Below are 22,336 nucleotides of genomic sequence, written 5' to 3'. Positions count from 1 at the left end.
CAGGTTTGGGAACTATTATCATCGATTCAATGTCAATTTTGTCCATTGTACAAAGGTGGTCTAAATATTAATGTGGCGTGTACAACAGTCTTCTTACTCCTGATCATAAAATGTGTAAAAATAAACAAAATAAAACATCTTTTCATGATGAATCCTGTATTTATAAAGCTAGGTTGAGGGTTGGAGGTAATTAGGAAATGTGTTTCAAACTGTTTTTGAGAATTAATTAAGATGAAAATCTACACTTTGAACTGTTGTATGAAAATAGAGATGACATGATGTTTTTTTCTCAGTGAGTCGGTGGACCCAGCTGATCTTGATATTTTAACACAAGAAAAATAAAATGAAATACAGAAAGTAGAATCATATGAGGCTGTATCAAACTCTACTATGGCTCAGGTCACGGCTAAAAAATCCATTCTTCTACTCAACGATAATTACAGTTAATCTGTTTCTTTCTGTATCTTGCACCAGTTTTGTATATTTCTTATTTATGAGCAGAAATGTAAATGTGCCTCTGCTTCAATTATAATTCAGACGATGCTTCGTCAGTGCTGCTGGGCTGCTCTCATGGTCCGGGCGAGTGTGTTCATCACACTCTGGGGCTATTTGGTGACAAATCAAGGAGCGTGCATTCACAACCATCTATATGTGCTGACACTGCGGTATACTTCCTCATCAATACTTGGAGAAAAGACTTCATGTCAGCTATTCATGGCACTGACAAATCAGAAAACACCCACTTTGCATAAAACCTTTTTTTATTGATCACATTGACTGTCAGAGGAATTATTAAATGGGCACTGGAGCTTTGAGACACAATAAACACAGTCTCAACTGTGAGGAACGTGAATTGTAGCTGAAGTGCAAATTGCAAGAACTCGTTCTCTGTTAAGTGGGCACAATTTATTATTTTTGGAGATTATATCCTGCTGACGAAGTCTCTCTGAAGCTCACTATGCTCTATTTCCACGGTTATGTATTTGCATGTGAAGCCCCATCATTTGACACCTGCCGGTAAGACCTAACAGGCTAAATAGCCTTGACTTTCCGAGATTCAGATTTCGTAATTGCGTGCCTGAAAGTAGACCTAAATGTTTGTCTATTACCTTTTGGTCTTGTAGCTACAACCAGTTTTTCCGCTCTGAGATGTGTGACGAAGACTGGACCGCCACCTTCACATACCTGTTATCGTGGTAACCTGCAGATCCGTTGGCCTCTCTGTGTTTGTCGTCAGGTATGTCCTGGGCGAGCTCTGCGCCCAGTGCCAGTTTCTGCCACTCCTTCTTACGATCGTGAGGCAACCGCGGTATCTTCTCGGGCTCCTGCGGGCGGTCTATCGCCTTCATCTTTGGTACGCAGGGTGATGGGGATGGTGTGGGAAGAGGCAGGTCAGGAGATGTGGGAGATGACGAGAACGAAATGGAGGACGAATGCGTAAGAGATGGTTTGTGGACGGAGAAAAAGATAACAGATTAGCTGCTGATAAGGAAATAATATTGTCATCTTCTAAGACTAAACAGGCAGTCAGTGTCAGTTACACACTATAAAAACAGGGGACATTTTATTACTGTTCAGACACACATTTTAAACATAAATATATGTTGTCCCCTCTGGAAATTGACACTCTTTTCTGATGCTAAGTGCTGCTACACCATGTTTGTTTAACTGTACATGTGCCACATACATATCCATAAACCAACTCCTCCCTCTTAAACAATTCACCCTCATTTTAGATAGCACACTTCTGTCAAAACTAACTTTCTATCTGTCCTAAACTAGGTGATTTCAAATAGTCAAGCAGTACTGAATTAGCTCTCTGAAAGAGAGAAATCACACACACATTTAAGGAAACACTGTCGTACGAGCTTGGGAACTGGGAGTGCTCATTGACCGACTGTGGCCAAATCAAGTTATCATGCAAGTATGTATTTTTACTGAAGCATGAAACTCGTTTTTACATATTTCCCTTAGGTTCATTGACAAACAGCACTCCCTGCCACCCAGACTTCAGCATGACTGACTCAACACACACACACACACACACACACACACACACAGAAATCACACACAGTGTTTTGTAATAAATCGCTGTATTTTCACATACCTGCCCTGGAAGGTCTAAGTACCTATAGACCTGATCATACATGCGGGGGTCCTGCAACTATAAGAACAAAAACAAAAACCACAAGAGAAGCACCGGATCAACACGGCACAGGATTGAGCACGACACCGCTGCAAACAGTCGGGCACAAAAGCAGAGTGGGCGTTTAGAGAAGGTGGGACTAAAGGGGAAAAGAAGTGCTGTTAAACAGAAAATGACAACACATGGCACCGCTCGGGGGGCGTCACACAATGCAGGTACTGTAGGATGCAGCGGCACACACAGTCCAGTCCAAACACACACACACACACACACACACACACACACACACACTGAAAGAAGACTGAGGTAGAAAGAGAGAGATTTCACTGGAATGGAAGGACAAGCTACAAAGGTGTTTCCAACAGCTCACACTGAAGAATGACATGCAAAACAAACACACACATGCTCGAGTCAACTTAAAGTATACATGACAGGTTAAAGCACAACAACAACAACACTCAAATGAAGTCGGGATCTTTTCACAGTTCAACTAAATACTGATGTGAATGAATCAGTTTAGTCATCCTGAGCCACTTTATGCCTTCATATTAGAAAATAATATACAATCCTGACATTTTATCGGTAAATGTGTGTGAGCATAAGGCTGGTGTTGTTCTCTATTTTTCATTTTGTCAACAGATCCCACGAAAAGACAGAAAACAGCAATGTGTTAGCAATACTTTCTGCCTGTGGCACTCAGCCTCAAGCCCTTTGGTTTCATACTAAGCATACAAATCTAAATTACAAATGTATGGTTTTGTTTTGTAAAGCTAAATCATCTAAAACAGCTGGGCACTTCACATTGTAGATGTAGCGAACATTACCCAGGAAGGATTAAGTAGTGCCTCTGTTGGGGGATATGTTCAGCTGTATGTTGGATTAATGTAAAATAAATAACAATGTCCACACAGCGCACATCTGCCTGGTGTGCTTTTAATAGTTTGTGGACAACAATGGAACTCTATGGCACAGATGAACAAGATATATCATAGGCTTTGGATACCAAGGCAATACTTGTCAGGGGAATCAGTTCATTGTTGGTTTTTGTCTTCTCATGGGAGATTGTTGACAACAAGAATAACACAGTCTTATCCTTTAAGTGTAGGTCAGTGTAAAATGAGCTTTAAAGCAAGCTGTAGTACCGTATGTGTGAACGCATTCTACAAACTGCCTTCACACAAACACAACATTATCCCCCTGTTGGCTCCCTAGCTTCAGAGGAATCAAACCATTAAAAAACTATTTCTAGTAACAGAAACACAATACAGGTTGTTTGTGAATGTACATATTTGTGTGTATGTGGTGATGTATTATTTCCCCAAGAAATGTTTCAAGGAAAAGTAAAAAAAAGGGCCTCTGAAACATAATTTCCTGGGACTCTGCATTAAAACCAATATTAATCGATTTCTTTACACTTAGATCTTCCAGGGTGTCGTACCCTGGTTATTCAATAACTGTGTGTGCATTTGTGTGTGTGTGTGTGTGTGTGTGTGCATGCATGCATGTGTTGGTCTTCAAATGAAACATGCTGGCTGATTCAACACAACGTGGGTTGTGGACAGCGTCTCCTCTGTTTTAGCTAAGTGATGTTGATGCTGAGAGCGAGCATCCTAATGGTAATGCATATTGATTTGGTTCTGATTCATCAGGCATATTAACCGTGATGAGGCATTGGCCCGAGGGGAACACACACACACACACACACACACACACACAACACACACACACACACACACAGACAGACAAACAACGGCCTCCTGCGCTGCTCCAGCACATTTATACATCTGGACTGACAAACTGAATATCATTCATTCCAGACATGAAACCCTGACAACACTGCCTGCTGAGGCTGAAGGAGCTGCATCAGAAGGTCAAATATTTTAACCTATCTTCCTCTGCCATTTTCCAAACTGTGCAGAGCTTCAAAAAGTCCGACAAGAAGGTTACTTTCAGTCGGACTAACCTCTGACTTCCTAAAATGGTTTGCAGTTATTGTGTCTTGGCAACATTCAAAGAAGCATTTCAGACTACATTTGCACAAAAGAAAATGAAAAGAAAGAGCATTATTATGGGCTTTTGGTTTTAATTGATGCAACAATGAGGAGTGGCAGGAAGAACAGGTGGTAGATAGATAAAATGACAAGGAAACACACAACACATAATGCCACCAGACAACCATCTGTCCAACAAAGAGCATCACAGCGTGACGGCTTTAATGCAGCAACATGAATGTGAAACCAGCAACGTAAACAAGACAGGAGGGTACACTGTCTTTGTATATGAGAGAAAATTAGAAACCGAGTGTGTGTGTGTGTGTGTGTGCATGAACGTGTTTGTCACAGCCGTTATAAATGTGGCTAATTTCCGAGGGCCGCGTGCCTCCGCTAGGTCGTCATCTTTCATCTGAATGGACTCGTGCTGGCAGAGAGAGTGTTGCTGCGTAGGCACTGCGAGTGTGTACGAGTGTGTACAACACAGCAGTTCTAGATTTATGATATGTACAGAAGGCTTTCTGTCTGTGCGCACCTTCCTACTCACTCGTATGTGCATTTTCGTGTGTACCTGTGTGTCTCTGTATGTTTGTGTGAATGTTCAATGCGACAGACTCAGCAGAACTGCGGCTGTGCAGGCGGGTAAATAGCCCCCCACAGGGAGGCCCGCCGAGGCACACGGCGACTGGACCACCCTGCTGCGGACAATAACACTAACCCCACACACAATGCACACTTTTCTGCTGCTGCTGATCTGTTGGATTCGGGTTGTACAGACTTGTACAGTAATGATCTGAGGCTACTGATCTCGCCTGATGAATGCAATAAAAGAATAATAACCACACGACTAAATAATGCAAATGAGTATCTGGAGCTGTTAGGATTTGACATTTGTAACAAAAAAACGTGCTCAAACGTGTCAGAAAGTGTTAGTTTGACCACTAAACCAATACCAGCAAGGCAAACAAGTCATCTGAAGAGGGCTCTCATTCCAAAGACGTGTGCAGTTAATTCAAATCCACGATCACCTAGCGTATGACCGAGTTGTCTTTCTGTTAGTAAAGTGTCTACTCCATGGCTGTGTCCCAAATTCCTCCTTTCCTACTTCAGTGATATTAACGTGTAAACCGACAGGTGTGGACGAACGACATTTGAATTTTTTTCAACCCTCAACCCTATTTTCCCATGTTTCGTGTCTAACGGGGGCAAGCTTTTTTTTTAAATTGGTCTAGTATTGAAGGAGAACGCTGCAGATGGCAGCCACTAAAAAGGCTGTAATGTAATCACTCGTGGCAAACAAGCACTTTTAGTGGACGTAAATGGACGGTGAGGAGTTGCCCAAAGCGATTACATTACAGCCCGTTTAGCGGCTTCCGTATGCAGCATTCTCCTTTCTCCTTCGACACAAGAACAATATTGTTGTCCCTATTAGTCCCTTAGACACAAAAACATGGGAAAATAGGGTCCAGGTTGAAAAATCCCCAAACTACCCTTAAAAGCATTTAACCGTCACTGACTAAATTTGGAATTTGGATCGGCCATTTCTTTTCAGGTTAGGCTGACACTAGACATACATAACTAATTGAATGAATAAATAAATATGCAAACCATAAACCAGCAATGCAATTCAAAGCAGCTGAGCTTTGCATTTATTTTTCTGAAACTTCAATGGCGGTTGATGCATCGACTTGCAGCTTGCAGTATGTATTGGCTACAACTGTCTGCATTTATGGCACTCTTCTACAACAGAATAAAGATACAGCTCATGAGAACTATGTTTTACTCTGAGTGAGTGCCAACCGGTTTACCTTCAGCTGAAATAGCATGTGTCCGGCAATGCTGCGTTCATGTCATGACGTGAAGCCGTAAACATGGAAATACCCTCAATCCCATCGGACGTGAACGCGGCATAAAGCCAGCTATTATGTTTAAAACTCTACCCTGTTTTAGAATTGAGCAAAGATGCACTGTAGAACTAGTCGGACCTCTAGTCAGAATTCTAAGGCTAGCATAAAAACTACATTTAATGGGGCCTCAAATGTTCTCTTTTTTCGGAGTATCACTGATAAGACGCCTTGTCTCCTATCACAAGAGTAGAACTGGGATGCAGTCAGGGGCTTGTTAGTTGTTAGGTTGGAGGTGGGGAGCTCACTTGTCCACAGCAAACCAGAGGGAGAGTGGATAGAGGGGAGAGAGTGAGGGAGGGCTGCAGGCTACCGCGTGGGGAGCAGATGCTCTGGTGGAGGGGGGGGGGGGGGGGGGGGGAAGGGAGAAGGTCTTACCTCTGGGGCAGTGAGGAAGGGAGGAGGGGTTTCAGAGAGGACTCTTATGAGGCCATTGGGACACACAAGATAAGGCATTTCCAGCTGCACAGAGTTAGACCAGGATTCAGAGAAGACAGAGGAAGAGAGATCCTGAAGCAGTATTTCAACTTTTTTTTTTACCGAGACACAATTCGGGGGAAATAACATGAACCACTGAGACATTACAACATATCACACGCATGTTGGGTGTCTTCACATGGCTTAAAATAGCAGATATTTTACACAATGTGAGTGTGAAAGTTGTTTTTATTAACATAAAAATGATATCCAAGCTGTCACTGGTAAAAGCAAACAGAGTTTTCTGCCTTTCTCCATTTTTTATTTGACTTTTAATGCAAGTCAGTACTTATTGTACAGGGGAGCTATACTACAAGTGTCTGTTATGGCAAACTTCATCTAATGCCTCACTTTCCTCAGCAGCTCTTGCACCTGCAATGACTGAAACAGTTGCACTAGCTTGCAAGAAGCTACAGGGAGACAATTAGTGTGTCTATTAGCACACTGGCTGAAAGGTTCCCGTCCTAAAGTGTGCAAACACAGCATCCTGTCCACTTTCTCAGCGGCATCATCTGGCCCGTTGCGCCATCCCAATCTAATTTGACAGAGATCCAGTTTGGAGTAACATCTTTTTCATACCTGCCTGTGGTGCAGGCCCTTTAGCATGTATGCAGCAGCGACTGCAATGTCATGACATAGCATGTCCTGCCATTGACTGTGCTTGATTTAAACTTCATTTGATCTTGAACTGCTGTCATTGTTCTGCAGACGGCTGATCAATGAAGGATACCAAACGGATACCAAACGTTAATTTAGTGGCTACATTTCTTTCATGAGGTGTTGCATATAATCTAAATATTATTACACATATTTCTCCACCCTCATGTGTAGAACAAGTGCTGTTAAAGCAAGTAAAAAAAATGTTTAATTCAAGAGCTTCTCTCTGGTCAGGTCTGCCTGTTACATGATAACTACATGATGTAACTGTAATTATAATTGTGGACTAGCTTGAAATAATTAACAAACATATTCTGTTGCAGGAGGATGATGATATTTGTAAAAATGGCTTTTTACCCAAATATGTGCAAAGTACGCTGCGCTTTACTAATGACAGTTTAGGCCACAGCTGCCAAAGCATCACGGTAAAAAGGTCAATCAATTTCTCTATTTATTTGCTAAAGTGTCTGAGTAATACAGAATCTGCACATTCAGCTCCAACACTCTGAAGAGTCTGGTTGGAAGTCATCCGTTTCTTTTTTGTTCACAGGACCTTTTTGGTGTTATCTTCTTCTAATCCAAATATCCTTAAAGAGCTGAACTGTGCCTAGTGACACATACAAAAAAGCCCAGTGTGTGTGTGTGTGTGTGTGTGTGTGTGTGTGTGTGTGTGCGTGTGTGTGTGCGTGTGTTGACAGTGAGAGCAGCTGCTGTGGCCCGTGGCAGGAGGGCACTGTACACTGTGTCAGTCTCGGTCCATCTCTGCGTCTCAGCGCTCCGAGCGAGCCGACTCAAGTCTCTTGAATGGACTTGAGAGCAGTTGCCGTGGCAACCGCAGCAAGTGTGTGTGGAGGGGGGGGGGGGGGGGGAGATGAGGAAGCAGTGAAGATGGAGACATGACCCTCTTTGCTTACTGCTACTGTATGTATCTTTGGAATGTTTGGCTTTAAAGAAAAGATCCTTCACCTTTGCTGAAAATTGAAATAAGAACATTCATAGGATGAAAAGGGTTTGATGTGAAAAAGACCTTTCTCGGGTCAGACCTGAACAAGCAAACGTTTTCTGATTCGCTACATTTGACGGGAAGTTGCATCCGCACACTTGAGCACAGCGAGTGTTTCGTGTGTCTTCAGAGTTGCTCTGGTGTGTCGGGAAATTTAAAACAAAAATATGAATATATATATATATACTGGACATAAAGGAAATTGCTGATGCTTACATAATAGCACACCTCGCTATGTTGTCCTATAAGATTGCTACTAGCTAACACATTCCTCACGTCAGACTTTGGTCCTTGTCAGCTACTGTTACTGTTGATCGGGGACGATGTGTAGCATCCTCACTTAATCGTGTACCGAGATTACTGACTTTTCTGTTGCACCTGTTTCTTGAAACTTTCACACGAGTGTGCAGAGGGACATCTTGTAAGACTCAAATGACTATATAGATTTTCTCCGAGCTGTCGTGATCAAATAATGATGTAAACACACATTCTGGTGTTGCTATTGTCTGGTTTGACGCTGTACATTACATTAGCATTGCAAATTGAATTCCTTGTCGTCATTAAATACTTCGATATTTTGCAGTTTAATTAGGGTCAGTCACCTGTGATGATGTGGGGGGAAACTTTTTACACCGACTCGACAATTAATTTCAGCCGCCTCATTAACGTGCAGCAGTGGACTGACGGCCAAATAGTGTCCAAATAGAAATAAAGGCTAAAAATGTATATATTCCATTATGATAATAAGGCATATCCAGCTGTCTGTGAGTATGATAATGAGACATGGGCAGGAGAGGCCGAGGGCGTCTCCACAGGGGATCCGGTTACTAGAGACAAACCTCGATCTAGTGTGGACTTAAACACTGACCTCAAAGAGTAGCAGCGATGCTTTCTTTCTCTCTTTTCTCCTCAGTCCCTGGGACTTTCCTCTCTCCGTCTCCCTCCGACTGGCTCAGCACATAGTCTATTGCTAATCCACTGAGGGTGAGGCTAACACAGGAGCTAATGAGATTAGGACACTGTGGGCTTCTTTTCCCTTCCCTCTGTCCTGTGCTGCTTTCAATTTATCACTGGCTGCTAATCTGTGTGTGCCTGTGTGTAGCGTGGAGTGTGTGAATTTGGTTTTAGACTATTAGGGATATGACTCCGTAAGAAAATGGCTGGTGATTGAAAGAGATGAAGTAGGGGCTTAAGCATTTTTACACTTATTACAGAGATCTATTTTCTGTGATGTACGATACAACAGAGCGCGGACGCATTACAGGAGGAACGCTGGTCGGGAATTGGGTCTATTTTAGCTGAATAAATCTCTCAATTACACATCTTTACGTGTATGTAATGTACTGTTAACACTGTACGTTACTCTATCGTGAATGCCCTTTTCGCTCTTTGCTCACCGAGTCAATTCAAATGTGGTTCTTCGACACTCTAGGCTCAAACATTTGAATTGTGGTCTTTCCTCTGGGATGTAAAAAGAAACTTTGACCTGAACCCATGACCTGTGTCTCCCTGTGCACAAGCTGAAATCAATTACTTTTGTTGCTCACTCGAAGGCATCCAAACCCCTGATCCTGCTTCAGTGGATTCAAGGGGTGATGAGTTTGCCTTTTTGTATTCTTCTTTTGTCTTTACTTCCATTCAGTATGTCCATATTATGGTGGAGGTTTTCTGTGTTTAAGAATTCTTGATAACAAGGCTTGGTGAGAATTCAACATTATCGTTTGCTGACCTTCGATGGTATCATATTGTGATGATATGATCATAAGAGTAAAATATGATTAAAAACGAGCAGGTTTTCTTTCATATATTTGATGTGTTTTGTCTGGAACACGTTTCATCAGTTAATTTCACATGTGAATTTGCCACATTGTGATATATATTCAAATCTAAACATGTTGTAATAATAATTTCCTGGCCATAACTAACCATATCAAGTTGTGGGAAAAAGTAAGATGAGCTGGAGAGAAAGAGTGAAGACAGACACGAGGGAGGAAGTGAGGCAGAGCTGGAACATTGTCTGTCACGGAACAAAGTCTGTTGGCAGCCAATCTCAGATAGCGTCACGGTGACTGACAGGTGGCGCTGCCCGTCAGGTCCTCGACACTGCAGCTGCATTGGTGGATCATGGTCGATTTAGATCTGTTTAAGCATCTGTCTGTGCTTTTCCATGCCCGAGTGTGTCTGAAAGTGTGTGCGTTAACAATGGCAAAAACTGTCTTTATAAAAGAAACATGTAGTAGTTGAGAAGCAGAGAATGATTTAGCTGGTATCTGTAATCTTCTGGTGAAATAATAAACTAAGTTTACAAAGAGTAAACATGATTTACTGCAACAAACACACACACACACACACACACTTCATGAACAATGTGACTGAGAGGCAGACCCACTCAATGAGCTAAGTGAAGAAGTGTAAGGCTGTGTGTGTGTCCATATCACCACTGTAACCATTACTGTATGATGGACTAGCGTCGCCGTGCTTTTTAAAAATCTGTTTGGGTTATTCTCTATCTGGGTAAAGCGCTTTTTTCTCTCTGCGACCAACCTCAACCTTGATCTGTCAATGATTTACACACTAAATTTCCCCCATGTGAGTGTGTGCACATAACTCTCATTTTCCATCCCTCACCCTTCTAACGGTTGATTCTGCGTGCTTTCCATAAAACACACACATATCTTCTCCGCACTGTATCCGCCCCGATCCTCATTCAGACCATTTATCTACCACGATGGTTACACAAACCAACAAATATGTGCGGGTAATTCCTCTCATCCATCCTGCTCTCCCTGTGAATGTCCTCTAGGCCTTTCCATGGGGTCTGTGTAACTGCCAGTGTGGTGAAGAGGGAAATGAACATGGCTTTACTAGCTGAGCCCACCCGGGGCTTTAATTAGAATGAAATCATTGGAATGAGCTTCAGCTACAAGCGGTCATATAAACCTAACCCTAAGAAGAAGAAAAAAGTCATGTATGTTTATTACTCTAACTGTAATGAATGCTGAAAACAGCAAATAACAGCAAATAAATACCCTTAATTTTTACATCCTCCCAAATAATCCTTGGCTTAACTTGCCCTCTTGTTCTCTCTGAGCCGATTCCCACAATCATTAAAAACCTCATAACCAACAAATTATATTCTCTTCATTCACACGAACCCTCAGTGGAAAATCACTCTCCTTATTCCTCATTGGAACGTGACTATAATGAGCTTTGATTGACGCTTTTGATTGCACGCCCTGCTTCCCACGCATGGAAATGCAAGCTGGGACTGATTAGTGCCCCTGATGCTCAGAGTTGGAAACCCCTCTTTTTTGAGGAGGGGGGGGTCAAAGCTCTGCATTTGATGTGGGATATGGGCTTTCTCTGCATGTGCAAGAGCTCTTTTATTCAATTAGTGTGTCCGCGTGCATACAAATCCTACTTCAGATTGCATGTGTGTGTGGACAGAGCTCCCACGTGAGGTTACGTGTGTGTGTGTGTGTGTGTGTGCAGAGGCAGAGCGGTGGCACACAGTGCAGGGGCAAGTGATCAGCAGATGCTCCCATTAATTAGATGTAATCATGGCACAAGTAATAAATAGAAGGGTCGACTGGAGGAAGACTTGATTAATCTACGTGTGGTGGCTAGTTAATGCATTCGACTACAGCCGGGCCTGTGTTTCTATCAGTGAATCACTCTGTCAGTTTAGTCAAGCGGGACACATCGATCTGCATCTATGGAGACTACAGGAAGCCTCTTGTGCACTCTCACTTCGTGTCTTCCTACTCGCTAACCTCAGTGCTCATGTGCTCACAGCCCACTGCTCACCACAAACACATCAATCTATCGCAGCAACAAAGAACCAGCACAGTCCGGGATTTGTTGCATGGACGGGAGGTAAAGTGTATACTGTGCACTGCTGGGACCCGGTGCTTGTGATTGTTCTGACATACCTTCTGTTTCCGCCTCTCCTTCCTCTTGTCCTCTGTGTCCTGCAGCATCTTCTCTCTCCACAGGTCAAAGAAGTAGGACGGGTTGGTGTAGAACTTCAGACCCTCCTTCCCATCGTCCCTGCAGATCGACAAAAGAAACAACCAAGAATCGCATTGCATGCTGGAGAAGTGGTGCTCTTTTCTTTTTTTGAGAAGCTAAATAATCAATTTTTAAGGAAAGATTCCAAAGGCTGGAACCACCTGTCTCAGGTTCTCAAAAGTGAATATTTGCTGCCTGTCTTAGTCATACGCAATAAACTGAATATCTGTTGGTTGGACATAACACATTTGAAGACTTCTTGGCCTGTGAAAAAATACAATGAGCATTTTCTGACGAGTTAAAGACAAAATGGTTAATCAGAAATAGATCCATCAAGAACATAATTGTCATTTCATTTCATAATGTGAGCTCCAGATCTAGACGATGCCACATTTCAAATGTAGCTTTATTCCATTTACAGCTACAACTAACTATTAATGTCGTCTTTGATTCAGTTAGCCAATTATTCTCTTGTACAGCAAATGGTAGAAAGAGGCCGTCACGATTTCCCAGAGTTCAATCAACAGTCCAAAGCCCCCAAAATATTCCCTTTATAATAATGTGAGACTACTAAATTCTTACATTTGAGAAATTGCTGTGATTCTCTTACAAATAGGTCTTTTTTCCTTTTAACATGCAGGAAGAGGACACTTTTGAGGATAATTATTTTTCTTTTCCCGTGTCCTGCCCTTGCCTGTCTCAGTCTGCTTTCCTTCAATAAATCATATATTTTTACCATTTGCCATGAATAATAGCTCATGTCCTGCATTATCATTCATTCTCTCTCAACTCTGCTCCGCTCTCTGTCTTCTTCACTCGCATTACAGAAGCCTTTGTGGTCGGTGGTCACTGGGGAGAACAGTGCCATGATGATAGGGAGGGAAACGGAAAAAGACTTCTGACAGACACAGGTAGTTATCACAACACAAAGGTCCTCCTTGAGGAGGAAATTATCATACACAAAGGTGCTGTCCGGAAATGTGATTTTATATCAATACGGTGATAAGCCTTGTAAATTCTCCTGCTGATGTCTTTCTCTTCTTTCTTGGCTGTTTCCAAATGTCTTTCTGCCCGTGTATTTTATTCACCACTGGTCAGTTTGTGAAATATGTGGAAAACCTGTCAAAGACTGCAGCTTGGGAACATTCTCAATCCCCCCCCCTCAATAACAAACAAGCTTAACCCTTTGCAGCTGCCGAGTCTGTGTTTGACAAATCATCAGCTTTCAGTCTTGCAAACTCTGCCGAATAGCAGTGACTTTTTTTTGGCAGGCACCCGGAGCTAACTACCTATACATCCATTCATCCTTTTTCATTTGTTTATCCGGGGGTTGGGTCGATGGGGCAGCTAGGTGTCCCGCTCTCCTACAACGTTTAACAGCTCTTCCTGGGGAACCCAGAGGCGTTCCAAGGCCGGACAGGATATATAATCCCACGTGCCTGGAAAAAACCTCTAACGGTCGGTGCCCATGAGGCATCCTGATCAGATGCCCGAACCACTTCAACTGGCCCCATTTTTTTTTTTGAGGAGGTGGAAAGTGAGAGGAGCTGTTTCTGGCTCCCTGCAGTCTGTATATGAGTCTAATTTTCATTAATACCACCATGCACTCTCAACAATAACAATCTTAATCACCTCTTTCTCTGTAATGTAAAATGAACGTAGTAACCCCGTCTCTTAGTTGTCTGACTGTCAGTAAAAAAAAAAAAAGACAGGTTTGACACTAAAAAGAAATATGCAAATATATTTTTTTTTGTGTAATGGTTGTGATACACCAAAAAAAATAAAAATCTTTGCATCACAATTTGAATTTATAGCTGTCTTCACCCAGTGTCGGTCACAGCTTGAGAGGCAATTATTTGATGATGACGCGGATAAGAGCAAGAATACAGAACATGAAAAAGCTTCAAAGGGCATGAGTGGAAAGTTAAATGACATGCAACACAACAGAGATAGAATTTAACAATGGGATAAGGAAAGGGCGGAGGGAGAGCTACTGTAGTGTGTGCACTGCGGGTAGTATTTGAGTGCTTGTGTAAATCATTATACATGGTATTCACTCTGTGTATATTTGAGGCACGTGTTTGTGTGCGTCTTTTTTCTTCTTCTTGTGCGTATGAGTGATAGAAGGAGAGAGAGCAGAGCAGCGTAGAGTAGCAGAGTAGATCTGAGAAATAACAGCCTGGGGAGGTGTCCCAGGGAGACTCCCGGTGTGATGTGTGGAGAGGAGAACCAAATTAGGAGAGGAGAGGAGAAGAGAGATGAACAAAATGAGGAGAGGAATACAAAATGAGGAGAAGAGCAGAGAGGAGAACTCAAAAGGGGGTGTTTTCCTACATTTCTTTGTCTTACATGATAATTAGGTGAAATTAAGCTCGTAGAACTTGTGTTTTTTTATGGGTAAAATTATCTTGATTAATCAAGACAATGACCATCAGGTTAATCGATAATGAAAGTTATAGCTAGTGTCAGCCGTAACATTAATACATAGACACATATATACCACTCTTTCTCTCGTGGACACACTAGTAGAGCAACAGATACCTCATCCTCTCTATTGGACCATGTGCTCTTGGGCACTCCATCAGTTGTTATTCAAGGAGAGGTGAGAGCAACTCCAGCCAGAACTGACCTTAAGGATTGTATAGTACATGTTTTTATGTCTAGTTCAACTATCACCATTACACCTTGTTTGAAAAGAGAAGAAAAAACGTTGACATGTAGCCTTCAGCCGGCAGGAAATAAGAAATTTTAAATAAGATTTGAAAATAATGTCAGTGAGGCAGACGCCCATACTGGACTTTTGCTTGTTAAGGCCCAGACGTAAAAAAAAAAAAATGCACCTATGGCAGATTGAAATACCACAGCCTCCACCTTTCTCCCTACAGTCCACATGTGCGTGTCTGTACACACACACAAAATAAAAGATTGTGTTTTTCCTGTAACCTTCTTCCACTGGCTTGGTCAGAGTGACAGTATTACACAGGGATGTGTCATGTAAGATGCTGCAGGAGAGAAAATGGAGTGAGAGGGTAAAAAAAAAAAAAGCAGGGTGAGAAGGCTGAGAAATAAAGGGGGAGGGAGTGCTGGCCAGCCGAGCTTTTTATGGATTATTCATCTTCAGATGACACTCTCTATTGCTCTGCTTGCCCGGCTCAACACTCAAGAGCCAAGGGATGTCTGGTGTGAAGGAGTCACAAGCTTGCCAATACAAAAATACCTACCAACCAAGGTGCACAAGCAGCTTCGGGTGTCTTTTCAGTTTTCTCTGTGTGCATCATTGTGAGCATCATGGTTAATAAAAACCTTTTGGTGGCAGGCAAATGTACGATACAAAAGAATAACAAATAACAGCCAACATTCAAGACCGTTTAGCTGCTTTTGTCTTAACACAGCAGGGTGCAATCAGTCTTTCTTTATGCCTTTCACTAAGATACAAATATATTGTTCCCCAATCTCCACACTGAGGAGAATAGAAACGGATAAATATATGAAAGGTTGTTATAGTTGGTGAAATGCTGGGCTCAGAAAAGGGGCTGCAATTAAACCTTCCAGTTGTAGGTAACGTCAGTGTTTTTCTGAAAGAAGGGAGCAATGTCGCTTCTCCATCTCTGCTATTATAGTATTATCATTTCACTTGCAAAATGTGCTTTTAAAATGCACATTATAGCTTACTTTTAGCACACGATTCATAAAAAAAAACCAAAAACCCCCATCATTCCCAGAAAACCTTTTGTAAAGTTATTGAAACTGGATTCGGACCTGTAGGGCGAGAGGATGTTGAGCGGTGGCGGCTGCTCGCATGTCTGGTAGGTCTCCTGCAGTGGGACGGGCATCGACTTGCGGTCAAACAGCTGCTGGTCCTGAATGGTGGAACTCCTGAAGGCCTTCCTCATGGTAATGTCCTGAAGAGACACTACGGAAGGAAAGGCAGGATGCAGAACAAAAAAGAGAGAGGGAGAGATGGGAATATCGGTAATTAAATCAGTGTGACGCAGGGTTAGGGTTTACCATCTAACAGACTCTCTGTCTCACTCATGTCTATGATGAACACAAGCAACCATTTGGCTCCATCTTGTCATTATCATCATCAAAACATCACGGAGCACTAAACCTATAAGAAACCACTAATCGTCCTCCCTTGGACTAAAGCTGCATTGTTGTCCTAATTGGATCATTTCAGTTCCCCCGACAAAGCAAACCCACACAGCGTCAAAACTAAGCTAAGCTAAGCTAAGCCAGGCTAGGCTAGGCTAGGCCAGGCTAGGGTCGTCTGTCAGAGGCTGGGGGGATGATTGCCCGTCTTTCGTACAGGAACAGCTGACATTTTTCGGAGGGTGAAAGAAAAACCCCATGCGGCACAGCTGAAGCTTTCAGAAAAAAATAACCAGATTGGAGAAATTGCCGAGGGGAAGAGGAAAAACAACCACACTTATGCTAACCCTCAATCTGGTCTGGTCAAGTAGAAAACAGCAAGTCTTGGAAAGAAATCCAGAGCGTTGCAACTGGATCTGAATTATACATGAGGGAATGACAAATGGATACACTTTAATGCTGCCCAGAGGAAGACTGAAAAAAGTAATGTGGTATGTAGAAAACAATATTGAATTGTACCACATAAACACACACACACATAATCAAATACTGAACTATTAGCATGTACATTAAGTTGATCTCTTGAGCCAAACAAGCTGAGTTATCAGCACCGTCATTGAATGCTTGTCTTGATAAAATGAGACAAAGGCATTTTACTGTGCAAAGGACAAACTAACGCAATCTGATCTTCCACATTGCAGCAGTGCATCTGGGTAATTACTTCCACACACTCTCTGTAGTGAAGGGCCAGCCACCTGAGGCACTGAAGTATCATTATTAACAAACACTATCAGTGAGCCGAGGGTCGGTAAGTAACACTCTGGGAGAGAGACGGGAGGCCAGAGAATGGACGAGGGTGATAACAAAACATGCACGGACACAACGGAGTCAGGGTGATGTAAACAGGGGACTGAGTGAAGAGCCACTAACAGTAAAACAAAGAGCAGGAGCTGACATGCGGGGAGTATTCCCAAGATATACAGACTAGCTGATGGTCGAGAAGAATAAGGGAATATAAGAGCGGAGGGAAAGACGATAAAACTAACATGCGGAAAGGAGTGGTGTAGAAGAGAGCAAGAGAGAAAACAAACACGCATTAAAACACAAAGTATGACCTCTGTGAGAAATAACGGTAAGGCATGAGCGAGGTGTCCCTAAGAGAAGTGCAGTAACCTAAAAAAATATAGGAAAACTGGTAATTAACATCTCGTTTCAGGGGAAAACTGAACGCACAACTTTGAAAATTATAAGTCAATGTTAACAATGCTAACGAAGTTAGCCTGTGAACTGACAGCGACGCCGCCCTAAAACTATACAAAATTACACCCAAGTTGTAATAAACTACCCTTCAAGAACTCGCGCTTGTATCAGTGAGTGCAACGGAATAAACTTAAATTCCTAGATCAGCGACATAAGAGGTGACTAATGATAAGAAGGGGAAAAAAAATCAAAAAAGCCACAGTGGCATGACAATTACTGCACACTGCCCAGAGCGATCACAGAGGAGAGAAATGCCAGGGATAAGTGGGAGTAATGGGGAGATCTCAGAATTTGGAGTAGATTAGAGAGGGTAAGGGATACAGATGTGGAAAAGGAGATATGAACATTAAAGTGATGCTTTAGTGATCCCTGTAGGGCATTTCCTTGCCTCCTTTCCACTGGAAGGTCAGAGTGAAGGTAAGGTAAGTGCACCAACATTCTCCCTCTCTCTGCTTACAAAATTACAGAGTAAATCCACATAGTAGCCAAGAAGTGTAGTCATTGGCCAACCGGTGAGTGTCAATCTGGTGTGGCTGAGTGCTGCATGCTAAGCAAGAACGCCGTGTCCTGCAGCCCCAATGCATTAAGGGAGAGCAGAGCGCTGTCAGGTGGTGTGGCCAAAATGTCCAAAAGGGAACAAACAAGAGAGAGACAGTGCAGAAGTGTGTGTCAGGACGAATATCTGATGCAGACTGAGGTGGCTATAAGCCTCTGCTAAGCAACACTGAGCACTGAGAGAGGCACACTGCACTAATCAATGTGGGCAGAAACAAAGAAGGCACACACACACACACACACACACAGACGGATATCTTAGCATGATGTTCTACATCCTAATTACAAAATGTCACTTATTCAGCTGAACTACCAATTACACCAATTTAGTGAAGACATTCAGCTAATGAGAAAAATGTAAGTGAGCTTTGAATGAGTGAGTTAGTGGGAGGTTCTAAATGTGTGCCTGCGTGTGTGCGTGTGTGTGTGTGTGTGCGTGCGTGTGTGTGTGTGTGCGTGTGTGTGTGTGTCAGGTCGAGCAGCACCAGGTGCAGCAGCAGCCTCTGATCTCAGCCTGTGAACCTCCTTATCAGTAAGCCAGTGGTGGATAGTTTATCTCTCTCTCTCTCATATCTTTCTCTGAGACCGATAGCATCCAGCTGAAACACCTTCAACCAAAGAGAGGTGAGGACATTCTTGTTACACACACACACACACACACACACACACACACACACACACACACACACACACACACACACACACACACACACACACACACACACACACACACACACACAAACCTCTCAGCTTCCCTTAAAGTTTCAAGGAAATTATGTTTTCCCTCTCTTCGCCCCCTGCCTCATCAACATGCAGTACTACACACAACTTCTGAAGATAAGAAAAGGCAGAGGCCAAACTGTCTTTTAGCATGCAGACACGGCTCTTCATTCAGTTGTACTTCAATGCAAATGCTGCCCTATATTTCCCATCCTGCAGCCCTGAATCACTCATTCTCCTCATAGTTTTTGCTCAAGTTTTTCCCCATCCTTTCCTTCTTTCTCTTGTAAACATGTTTATTGATTGTCCTTTTTCTTTCATTTTGTCCTCTTCCTCTCTCTTCTTGTATAAACCATGTAATCCTGTGTTGTGGGTAATGCAAGATGTTACAGAGTAACTCAAGAAGTGAGTAGATGAACTGTATGCATCTCCTCAACATTTTGGTTTTGACTTCAGAAGGCTTTAATCACAGTGTTTCTTACTCCTGCTTGCTGGTCATCACCCACAATGCTTCTGCATGAGCTATCATAAGAGTAAATTACGACTTCTACATAATTGCTGAGTGGTTACACCTGATAACATCGTCCCGACCGACAGTGTAATCATGGAAGAGTGGCACCCGCCCTCTCCCTCAGGTAAACACTGTTCGCTCTATCAGCACTTTTGCCATCGTTTGCACTGTTAGCACCGTTAGCTGCGAGCCACCGGCTTAGCCGTCTCCATGTCGAGAGCTGTTGAGAGGCAATAGAAATGCTCCCAATTTTGTACACCTTTAACAAAAGGAATACAAATTTAGTATTTCCATAAATTAGTCCTGCTCATTAATTTGCAGCATTGCTTGAACACCAGAGATACGGAAAAGATAACTTCCACAATATAATTTGTTGTAGAAAATGTACAACGCTTTGGTGAAACTGCGATATAAAATGTGATATACAGTGCTATATTTGTATGTACATTTTTACCCATTTGAATATTTTATTGTTTTTAATCAATAAAAGCGTAGTCGCTGTGGGGGATGGGGGATCAGGTCCCCCCCATTATATGTAATCATCAGTGAGAAAGCCAATCTTCTCTCCTCAATATTTAGTGTTAAACTAACTCCAAAACACAGTGCATGGTGACTGAACTCCTGCCGCTTAATTTTAGCTTACATGTAAACCACCACCAGTGAAGACAAAAAGCTGTGCACGCAGCTCTCGGGCGCAACGTATCCTGTATCAACTGCACGCCACAGGTCTACAAGGGGCACCGTATGCACATGTGAGAAAAATAAAGCACATTAAAACACTGAATCTCATCTGAGAATCTCTGGTGGGAGTCTCTGGGATGTAAACTGATCATTTGAAATTCTAAATGCCTTTAATGCCGATGACTCATCTTCACACTCCAGACTCCAGTCTTTCCAGACACAGAGGAAAATGAAGATACATTAAATCACAAATAGGAGTTTCAGAGTAAATGAAAGACTTTTTGTAATTGTATAAACGGGATGTATAGGTACTGCTTTATTAAGTGTTTTAACCGTCGTACCAGCAAAGCTTATTTAAATATACCTTAAAAGGGAGAAGCAGAGAGACAGAGAGAGATGAAAGGGAGATAAGGAGAGGTATAAAATAAGTGCCAAGGAAAATAAGAGTCAAGGAGGGTTAACAAACAGTAGAAGAAGAAAAATAGAGAAGAAATGCAAATAATAAAAGATCAAGAAGTCATGTGAGAGACTCAAAGAGAAGAAAAGGAAAAATTGGCAATAAAAGAAGAACCCTCTGATGGAATACAGAAGGACTAATAGAAAAAGCAGAAGCAGAGAGGGACTATGGAGTACATAAAGAAACAGTTAGAGTCCACAGGGACTCGGGGTGGCTTTGTGGCCCTCCAAAATAGCCTGCGGCCAGTGCGGTGACATAACGGTGCCACTAACTAAGGGATACAGGCCATTAGTTTGGTTAGCTGGAGTGATAGTGGGAGGCTAGCCTGACAGCACACAAATAGCATCCACGCAAGATGGAAGGAGAGCAGAGATCAATCAGAGAGATGGGAGTGGGCAAGGGTGGACAACAAAGACAGAGAAGGTGTGTGTGTGTGTGTGTGTGTGTGTGTGTGTGTGTGTGTGTGTGTGTGTGTGGCAGGGGGGGCAATCAGCGGTCAGGAGAGGAGGAAGGGGACTGGAGGCCTAAAGGGCAACATGAGGGACGTTACGCTTTAAAGGCTTGAGGAGATTAGGCAAGGTGAGTGTGTGTGTACATGTGTGCATCAGTCTGAACATGCATTAATCATCTGATTAAGCACTTTTGACCTCAACCACTGCACACCAACGACACTGCATACATCACTCCGGCCTCGACTGTCTCTCGCATCTCCCCGACCTTGAGCCAAACATCTTTCATGTCGTCCACACTCCGTGTCCGTATGCTGATAAAACATCAATCGCTTCAGTGAATCCTGCAAGCCTTTTTGGATCTGTGTAGGCGACCGAAAAAACAGCTGAGACTGATCTTTATTACCAATACTGGGAAGAAGCAGCAATACCCATAAATAAAAGCAATGAAAAAAAAAACTTTTTTGTTCACTACACAAGCTACGTAGGGCCCCGCCTCCCCCTCATGTCAAAGCGGAAGTTAATGTTTACGACTTGAATGAGAGGATGAAGCGGAACAATCCTAGTCACGAAAAAAGAATTTAACACCGTGAGGGTGAATTGCGGGAACAGCAACCAGGTAAACGTGTGCTCTCTCAGTAACGTGAAGTTGACCACCTTGCGACCCTTTAGTCTGTCTGTCTTGCTAACGTCCTAGCTTCCTGCCTGATGGGACGAAGGCAAACAGTCAGTCCGTTTGGGCGGGGTCCCGAATGATGCAGGAGGCCTTTTTCCTGCACGTGCTGGTGTAAGCCATCTGCTGCAGTGACTGTCTGTCTACAGCAGAGCAGTTGCCGTTCCACACGCTGATGCAGGAAGTGAGGATGCTCTCCACCACGCACACACCTGTTGAAGGAGGTGGGGACTGAGGTGCCAAGACCAGCCTTCCGCAGAAAGTACAGCTGTTGGTGGGCCTTCTGAAATATGCTGATTGTGCTGATGCTCTGGGTGAGGTTAGCTGAGACAGCTGCTCCTCCGATGTGGAGGAGAGGGGGAGTGGTGCCAGTCTTCCTAAAGTCCACTATCATCATTTTGTTTTGTACATCGATTTTTACACTTCCTGCCTGTACTGAGACTCCTAGCTGTGAGTGATGAGTCCCACTAATGGTGTCTAGCATAACTCAGCTGTGAATCAGAAAGCGTTTCTGAGTGTAATCTGTCACTAAATGTTCTTTTTTTTAAGGGTTTTAAAGAACTTCAAAGAGGCCCGCGGGGGATTTTGCGAACAGTATCTGTAAAATACACATTGTGTGCTCTGCTGTTCTCCACCCTACCCGACCCCCATCCTCCCTCCCCTCATTTATCCCTCTACAGTCCTGATTTATGGTCCCATCCCTGCCTGCACTTTCCCCCCCCCTCTTCTTCCCTCCTCCTCTCACGCCG

General features: G+C 43.0%; 1 protein-coding gene across 1 annotated transcript in view; it reads right to left on the bottom strand.

Moving 5' to 3' along the window:
* Nucleotides 1-22,336, bottom strand: part of wasf1 (WASP family member 1) — a 49,545-nt gene that overhangs the window by 3,295 nt on the left and 23,914 nt on the right. Inside the window, exons 4-8 of the mRNA XM_079180864.1 lie at nt 15,949-16,102; nt 12,111-12,228; nt 6,420-6,503; nt 2,108-2,164; nt 1,186-1,349 (exon numbers count right to left, since the gene is read on the bottom strand). Coding sequence (XP_079036990.1) covers nt 1,186-1,349; nt 2,108-2,164; nt 6,420-6,503; nt 12,111-12,228; nt 15,949-16,102 — 577 coding nt within the window. The remainder of the gene's footprint in view (nt 1-1,185; nt 1,350-2,107; nt 2,165-6,419; nt 6,504-12,110; nt 12,229-15,948; nt 16,103-22,336) is intronic.

This window comes from Pholis gunnellus (genome assembly GCF_910591455.1).
Source record: "Pholis gunnellus genome assembly, chromosome: 19".
Taxonomy (NCBI): domain Eukaryota; kingdom Metazoa; phylum Chordata; class Actinopteri; order Perciformes; family Pholidae; genus Pholis; species Pholis gunnellus.
This window is presented reverse-complemented; position numbering and strand designations above follow the sequence as displayed.